Here is an 8,937-nt window from a genome sequence, read left to right on the forward strand (position 1 = left end):
ACCCAGCCAATAACGGTGGGGTAGCTCACGGATACCCCCAAATCCGAAGCTGCTGGGCAGTGTGAAGGAAGGATCAACAATGGGAAATTAAAGTTTTCAATGCGTTTCTTCACTCTACACAAAGTCATTAATTTTTAGCAAATTACCTATTTCTGTAGTGTATTAAAATCACTCAGCAAACACCACAAGATGAAATAAGATTACTAGGACAATTTCAGATATTTTACCTGCTTTGCCAATTTGTAAGTTAGGGAACATGCTTAAAAACCTCATCTGAGGTAACTAGAGTTTTCCCAGGCAACGTCAGCAGTAACCAGGAAATCACGCAGCAAGGGAAGTCAAAGGGTTTGAATGTTCAAGCCCTGCCGCAGGCTGCCCAGGGCAGTGGTGGGGTCCCCATCCCTGGAGGGTTTCCCAGCCGTGTGCAGGTGCTGCTGGGGGACAGGGGGCAGGGGGGACCTGCCAGTGCTGGGGAACAGGGGGACTCGAGGAGCTTAAAGGGCTTTTCCAACCCAAACCATTCCATGATTCTAAGTTTAATCTTACCACAACTGACTGCAAAACATAGCTTATATTTTCTCGCTGAAAGCACTGACTGCCCTTTCAGTACGAACTGAGGACACTCCGCACTTCAGGGAAATAACAGAACTGTTATTGTCTAGCCCTGAGACAATCTAATCTCCCAAAGACCAGCCAAACAATACATAATGATTTATTCCAGAGAAGGGAGGGGGAAGGAAGTGTCTTCATTTAAAGTAGTATGTGAAAACAAGAGGTCTGAAGAACAAGGAGTTCTAGTAGTTTTCTGATTCTGGACTAAATTTAATTCTTTACCAGTGGCAAATCATCCCAAAGACTAGCACTCCTGTATAGCTTATTAAGACAAAACAAACAACCCTCCCCAAAAGAACATCAACAAAAAAAGAAACTGCACAAACCCAAAACACATTTATGGCCTGAGAACCTGTAACCTCATGCAACAACAGATCACAAGAGTCACCTCAGAGGATAACTCATGCAGGACTGAGTCACTTAGAAATGTTTTAAGTCTTAATACAGTATAAATAGGAAGGATTAAATTTAATAGTGTGGTGGAGAGAGAATGAGGGAAATGCCCTTTTTCTCTGCATAAAAACATCCTTTTAATTCTTTATCTCAAAGGGAATTTAAAACCAGGGAAGTGTATCTGAAGTAACGGAATTAAACTCGCAGAATTTCTGTGCTTGAGTTTCAAGGCACTTCCATGTGTTTCAGCAAAGGCAACTTGGATGCACCTTTTGTCGTCATTTAGTCTTTGGCTTTTTTCCCAAACTACAGAAATCTAAAGCATGGCATCACCTCTTATGAACAGTCGTAAGAATATCCGCACTCCAGGCACACAAAGCCTCTACTGTCTACGCACTGTACACACTGCGGAGCGGAGCGTGCCCTGAACACACCCGGGAGTTGCACAGGTGCCACACAAAGGTTTGTGAACAAATCACTTCCTTTTAGCAGCCTTCTCTTATCAAAATAGAGTAAAATATTGACCACAGATGTTGTTACTGGAAAAAAGTCAAATTAAAAGATAAAAGGCAGGATTTTTGAGCCAACGTTAGAACGGTTATTTTCTAGCTCCTGCACGCGTTAACGCGCAGATGCTACACACAAAGCAATACTATGGATGCTGTTCTGGAGAGATGTGAGAATGGCCCAGTAATCAAAATCCTGTAAAGATGTCAGTTTTACTGGACTTAATGAGTTTCCCTCACCAGACCCCTCATCATCGTCCGTCGCGGACTCCTGCATCTCCTCTGTGAAAGCCTGAGATTGGCGGGGGTTATTCTTGTTGTCTGAAACAGTCACTTGTGCTTGTGACCTCTCACCTGAGGTCTCTGTGTGCTGAACTGGCGTCGAGGTAGTTAGGCCCTTGTAAGCAATGTCACCTGTCTCATCTTCCTCATAGTCATTAAGGCAGTACACTTCGTCCAGGTCCAGGTCCAGGGTCCTGAAGCCCTTAGTGACAACCCCGGGCCTCGGGTCGAGGATCCCGCCCAGGTGAGGCTGAGCCAGCTGCTGCCAGTGGTGCAAAGTGGCAGAACCTTGAAAGGAACAGACAGACAACCAAGACAGATCAGTCATCAATCCCGGACCTACAAGGCAGAAAATCCCACTTTGTTTATCCAGAAGACCAAAGGTTTGGGATCTCCAAGCCTTTAACGTTTCTGGGTTTAGCGTTTCTAGGAAGACGCGCTACAAGGCAAAACCGCTTCCCCTCCTCTGCAGCATTTCCACAGCAATAGGAGATCAACTGGTCACATCAGCCCTTTGACAGGCCGAGTCTGGCAGTGAAGCGTAGCATACACCTGTGCACGGGCACGTCCCCTCCCCGCCAGCGTTCTTACCCCCTAAATTCACGGGATTAAGCAGGAGTAGAAAGAATTTATATTGAACGTGTCACCACACATTCCCGCGTCAGCTCACGCTAAGAAAGGTGCTGAAAACCTGCCAGAACCGCGTGCCGGGGGCTAAGAGGAGGACGGAACATGGCACATCAGAAAGCCACGTCAACTTCGGGCACGTGTAAGCAGGTAACACCTCTGACCTACACATCAAGCCCAAACCCCTGCAGGGCCTCTACGCTACAAGAACTCAACCACTACGTAACTAAATGCTACTGTACCTGTAGCTTCGTCCTTGGTGCAAAAATGTTTTGAGTGAGGAAGGAGGTGCATTTTACAGAGAAAATAGCCAGCATTCAGTAGGAGACAATGAGTCAGAAACAGCAGTGTGTGAGGTTAAATTGATACATACACCGAGAGGGGCCCAGGGAAATCAGGATTTATCCGATTCCAGCAGCAGTGAAAGACCAAGGATGTTCAGTTCTCTGCACGGTGTATGAAAATCTAAAGCGCTGGAATAACTAGGGAAGGGATGGCCCTTACACAGACTATTTCACACCTGAGAAAAATCCCATGGGAAGGGAAAAACTGTCATTTCACAATCAGGCCGTTGTGTTATGGGAAGCTTACTGTGAACAGAAAGTGAACGGGGAAAAGGTCTTGGAGAATGACTTTAGAATGACTTGTGAGTAGCAATTTAACCCATCCTACCTCACCATTACAACCCAAGCTGCAGAGAAGAGACATCCCTGTAACTCGTATTTACTTCTGAATTGTCACAAAGGTCAAGTTTTTTGTTTCTATTTAAAAGAAATACTCCAGAACGTGGGGAAGTGCCAGGCATTGGCAGGTTTTTGTCCCAGTAGTATCAAAGTACCCGTGAAGTTGAAAAAAAAATTCTCATAAAAAACACTTGGGAAAGAAACGATGCTGAAGTGAGGAATAGAACCATAAATATGCATTTAATAAATGTAACAAACACTAGGCTTATGAAACGGACACGAACATACCACAGATGAGGTCTAAAACCAAACACGAGAAGTACTTTAAAAGGTGCAACAACTTTAAGGAAAAAATGACCGGTGAGAACAGTGAACAAAACCAGGAAAAAAAACCAGACAGATAGAAAGATGATAAAGACCGTAAGAGTTTATTGGAAGAAAAAAGCAGATATAATGGGAGGGTGACAGAAATCTATTACAGTGGTAGCAACCAGTAACTGAAACAACGCTGGATCATCCCTTCCCTCGTGGGGTACAAGAATTTTGATGACCATTGAAAAGCAGTCATGAAAACAAACTACTGAAACAAATTTGTTCTAAAAAGAGGAAAAGAAAGGAACTTCCACCATTAAAACACACACAGAGACAACGTGATGTAAAACAAGAATTCTGGTAAAGGAGAAGAGAGGGAGAAACCAAAGCTAAAGGACGTAACTAGCGTATCTGTGAGGTACTACAGGAAAACAGCTTCGTTGTGACGAAAACCTGCAGGAATTTAATCAGCTCGCTTCTGGCAACCACCTGAAAGGACTGCGGAAAGCCAGACTGTCCTAGGTTAGCTTGGTCAGACAGACTACGAAATGCACTTTGAAACAACGCTCCAGCCCTAACTAACCACCTACCTGTCCCCGGCCTTTTTCTGAGACAACACATGGAGGAAGTTTACTTTAAAAAAATCCCCACAACTGTTTCACAGCTGAAACCCAAAGCCATAGACACTCGTGTGTGGCCACTCGAACAGCTCATTAAAGCCCAGAGGTCACACTGAATCACAAAAATAGGCTTGAGGCCAAGTGGACTGTTTGAAGTCGAGCAAGGTCTTTCCAGACAGTTAACTGCAAAACTGAGATTTGATGCACTCATACTCTCACTGCTCAGATTGCAGATACTCGGCCACCTCCCTGTTCTAAGTATGAACCGGCAACACCGAGATTTAGGTCACTGCCGACGTGGCCTGTAACGTTAATTCTCCTGTCTCGGCTGGAATTGTTTCCTAACACTTTTAAGGCATGTGAAAAAACGTGGTAGTTAGAAGATTTCAAACCAACAGCGTGGACTGCTGTCTCTAAAGTAAAAGGAATATGTATTGCAAAGATTTCCTGCTTTCTGGTGATGGATAAGAGACCACAAGGAGTCACTAAGAAGAACAGATAAAGGCCGAGGCCCTTTGTTATCACCTTCTAGTGGTTTCACAATCTGAAGCTTTTCTGGCAGGTAGGAGCGACTGCTGATAGACATTCCTGAATATCCAGTGAACTCTGAAAACCTGGAGTGAGTTCCCAGTGACATGATGCTCTCCGTGGGGGTAACGGAACCGCTGTGGAGTTCTCCCTTTTCTGCCAGTTCCCGCAACTTCCTTTCCTGCTCTTCTTCAAAGAATTTCCGCTCCGAGAGGTAATTCTCCCGCCGGAGGGACAGCCTACGAAGGGCAGTCTCTAGGTCACTGGAGCCTGGAGTCCCTGGAGTTCCAGGCTTCTTCATCCTGTCTTCATTTCTAAAACACAACAGGGGACACAAAAAAACAAGGAAGGGAGGGAGAAAAGAAATTCTTAGAGATGCTTAAAACATCCACAGGACAGTTTTGAGACATTCACCAATAGCTTTAAATTTCTATGTCTGGGAACAACTGGCTACTCATCTGGAGACCTCAAAGGCAAACACCAATATTTTCTTTCTCTTTCATACTAAAACCGTTTTGAAGCCTAGTTCCTGCCTGGAAACTCCTGGTTGGAAAAGCTGCGCTTTACTTAAGAGCTTCCCCGTACAAAGAGACAAGGGGTATCTACTTGTTGTGTGTCTCCTACAGCTGTGCCAACTCAGGCAAGCAGGCCACATCTGACAGAGCTGAAGCTGCAAGGGTCACAAGCTGAAAGAGTCGCAAGAGTGTATGATGCTGAAAAATATTCCCTGTTTTGAGATAACAGGTGGTTGTTACTGTACAGTATACACAGCATAGTGGGGAGCTGTACTGGCAGAAGAGACAAGTAGCTAGGAAAGCAAAGTTCTGACTGGTTTCATTAGTGTAAAATGGTGACATAATAATTAGTTTTAAGAGTTGACCCACAGCTGCAAAGCCAAAGGGTGGTTTTACACCATCTGGCAATGCTGCATCTCAGAGGAGGCGCTGGTTGCAGACACTGAGACACAGCACGTCCAAAAAGCTTTTCTTTTTAGACAAACTTGAATGCTCGAGAACTGTAAGCACAAAATAAAGTGACTTTTGATGATGTACGTCACCGTGCTAACTACACAGCGTACGAGAAAAAGCGGAAAGCAGGGACTCTTTGCCTTGATGTCAAAGAAAGCAAAAGCAAAGGTCGGTGCCGCAGCACTGACCCGTTGTCAGAGGATTCCGTCTCTAAGATGATGCTATTGGTCTTGTTGTCTATCACGATGTTAGAGATGTCTCCCCCATAGAAACTGGACCGTGGAGTGCTGATACAGCTGGAAATGACCGAGTTCATGGCAGAGGACTGGTTAGAGCCTGGGATATTCATCGGTGACGGAGTCATGGATCTCTGCTTGACAACTTGGTTCACATTTCTCACCGTCTCAAAGACCCGCTTCTGATGACTGGAAGGACATACAGCAGTTAATAATCACGCAGTGCCTTCTCACCTTAAGAGCAAACAGGGAAACAGGTAACAGCTTGTTAACGACCCTCCCTATTCACAGCTCCAGCAGCCACCCTTGCTAAGGTCTGGCCATTACATCCAATCCATCAGCATTACTCTGCCATCATCCCAGAGTATTTTAGAGCATCTGAGAATTATGTGCACGGACTCTCTCAAATATTAATAAAAATGAAGTGGAAGAGCATTTCAGCACATCAGTTGCACAGTAAAGCCATTGTGTAGAAATGAGTTTTTAACAAAAGTGAGCTCCACTCAATTCTTAACTACGAACTGGCTAATTCACTTTAAAAGAGAATTCAAATTTGCTCTGCTGAATACCTCTATGCAAGCAAGTCCTCTAGCTTTTCTTTTTGAAACCAATTTCCAACCCCTCTAAATAGCATTTAAAAAAAAAATCAGAAATAACATGGACCAAGAGTCTAGAGGGAGGCTGTCAAAGCTGTAAACCTAATTTTTGACCGACTTCTACAGTTCACTTTTACCACCACTGTCCTGCTATCACAACAAACATTGTTCATCTGCTTCAAGACCAAGATCAGACGACACTTCAGCAGAAATATCTTGAAAAAACTTGCCTTACATCATGCTACAGAAATGTCATTGCCGCGTTGTTTCAGCAATGGCTAAACCAAAGAACAGCACATCCCTTCCAGCTTTAAGGTTTACACTGCCAGGGTAGTGCAATGACAGCACGCTTTAGGCTGTTTAATGTCACTGAGCACACGAGTGCTCAGCAGCTGCAAGCTTTGTGTGTAGGCTCCGAGTCTACAGTTGTGTACCTTTACGTGGCTGAATCGAAGAGCACCTATCAGTAAATGGTCCCACAGATGTTACCGTTACTACTGCTGGGCAAATAAACAAAACCAAGGCGAGCACAAAACCAAAAAAAGGTGTCCTCCCTTGGGACACACACAGCGATGTAAAAGACATTCCAATGACATTAAACTATGCTCAAGTCAGATTGCTCTGCAAGGACAAAGGATCCTTCCTATGGGCTTTGAGCAGGCTCACGTCTTTCTGACCTCACACCTTTCTGATCTTGCATTTTGCCCTGTCAAAGCCTTGTTTACAGTTCTTCGTCTCGTGCTCAGAGAAGGTTTAAGTATCCTCCGTGAACTCTGCTTCTCTAACAGACCTTCTGAACAGGATTAACTTGTTTCAAATGAACCGGTCCGTGCTTTGCACAAATAGGTGAGATAAACCTATTGGAGTGCACGTCAGGCTGCATCTATCTGCAGCTTTTGGACTGTCACAAGTATCTAACTTGTTTCAAATCACCCTCTTGTTTAATTCAAGAGAACTTTAGCACAGGTGTAATGGACATCCCACTGTAAGCACCCAATGGCTCGGAATCCCTTTCTGCACTGATGTTCTCCCTGCAAAAACCGCATTGGATCAATCATTAGCTGGTGATTTCTACTACAAAACCTGAAGAACAAACCCAAGAAATTGAACTCATCCCCATATCCTTAACTGAAGGAGCCCAGCATGGCAACGCACAGGAAAACAAACCTTTCCTCATTCTCAGCACTCAAGAATGAGGACAAAAAGTTCTTATACAAACCAAAACTTATATAGAGGTGTTTTCTTTCGGTAGCTTCAGCAGAAAACAACAGACAACCACCCCAATAACTGACAATCTGTTTTCCTTTCTCTGTATCATTCACACTCTGCCAGAAATTTTTCTTTCTAATTCCCTAGCTCAGCTATTTCCTGTCTTTTCCTTTCTCATCAAATAACAATAAACTTCAGGTATAATCAATCAATTAGGAACCAATTAGTTTCAGTCGTACGCAAAGTCAGGCGAGTCGGGTTCATCTAAATGCAGTTCTTTCCTCATCGACCCTTCTATCTCCGCTGCCAGAGAATCCTGTTAAAAATAAGCACAAAAGAAAAACAAGTGTCATGGTATGAATAGGTTGTTATTGCAGAAAATAATTAACTAATTACTTAGGTAAAATAATTAATGACTAATAAGGAGTCATTCCAGAAAAATGAAAGGTGTAAAATGAAACCTGGCTGGAAAGCTGGAAGACTAATGAATGTATCTAAATTACTGGCACATTATGGCTTAGCTTCATACTGCTACAGCACTTACCATCTGAAGACATCTAAAATCTGTCAAAGATCCTAAAAACCCATCACAGGTACAACAGAGTTCAGGTGCCCCAACTTCCCAGACTAAATTCTCTACTCCACCTTTCACACACAAAGTTTTGCTTCATTAGTTTTCATTTAAAAACATTCACAAATCTGAACGATCTTTGATCCCATGATTCAACATTTGAAGATCGTTTTTATTTGAAACACATCGACCTACCTCAGCGCGTAAAGCACTTTTTGCAGCTCTCAGCTGTACTTGTGCGAGTACAACCTGTATTATTCAATAGCTGCACTCAGACTGGTCTGTGTTCAGACTCGGGAGGGACGCAGGAAGGCAAGCTAAGCCTCTCATGGCCATTTCCTTCCCACGAGCACAAATACAATCTGTTGCCTTCCTCAGCAGCTAAGACAAGACACAGCTAAAGACTCAGAGGGCCAGATTCTGCTACTTGATTACATTAATGCAACTCAAACTTCACTGATCTCATTAGCAACAAATATTCTTTTAATGACCCACTGCATTTTCAGTGACCCTAAACCAAGAATACGTGTAGAGGTTTGTTCTGAAATCTGCTTACCATAGGGAAGAGACCGAGAGAGTGGTACCGACGTGATATGGCATTGGGCATGGTCTTGTTCCGAAGGTTTTTCAGCTCCTCTTGCGCCTCATGAAGCATTTCCATGCACTCTGCATACTTGTCTTCCAGCTCTCGCAACTGTAACGGATAGAAAACAGCCCGAGACCTTATGGGCTGCATTATTACCACGAACAGCCCACAAATGCTTTTAACGCTGGTAAAGGATTATGGTGTAGGG

At 43.9% G+C, this 8,937-nt stretch overlaps 1 protein-coding gene across 1 annotated transcript in view; it reads right to left on the reverse strand.

Annotated features, from left to right (window-relative positions):
- Positions 1–4,197: 4,197 nt before the first annotated feature.
- The window catches only part of TRAK1 (trafficking protein, kinesin binding 1), a 28,779-nt gene continuing 24,039 nt past the window's right edge, over positions 4,198–8,937 (reverse strand). The window contains exons 9-12 of the mRNA XM_010133237.1: positions 8,700–8,837; positions 7,812–7,888; positions 5,720–5,956; positions 4,198–4,877 (exon numbers count right to left, since the gene is read on the reverse strand). Coding sequence (XP_010131539.1) covers positions 4,412–4,877; positions 5,720–5,956; positions 7,812–7,888; positions 8,700–8,837 — 918 coding nt within the window. The 3' untranslated portion in view covers positions 4,198–4,411. The remainder of the gene's footprint in view (positions 4,878–5,719; positions 5,957–7,811; positions 7,889–8,699; positions 8,838–8,937) is intronic.

The sequence above is a fragment of the Buceros rhinoceros genome, unplaced genomic scaffold (genome assembly GCF_000710305.1).
Source record: "Buceros rhinoceros silvestris isolate BGI_N320 unplaced genomic scaffold, ASM71030v1 scaffold5413, whole genome shotgun sequence".
Lineage (NCBI taxonomy): Eukaryota > Metazoa > Chordata > Aves > Bucerotiformes > Bucerotidae > Buceros > Buceros rhinoceros.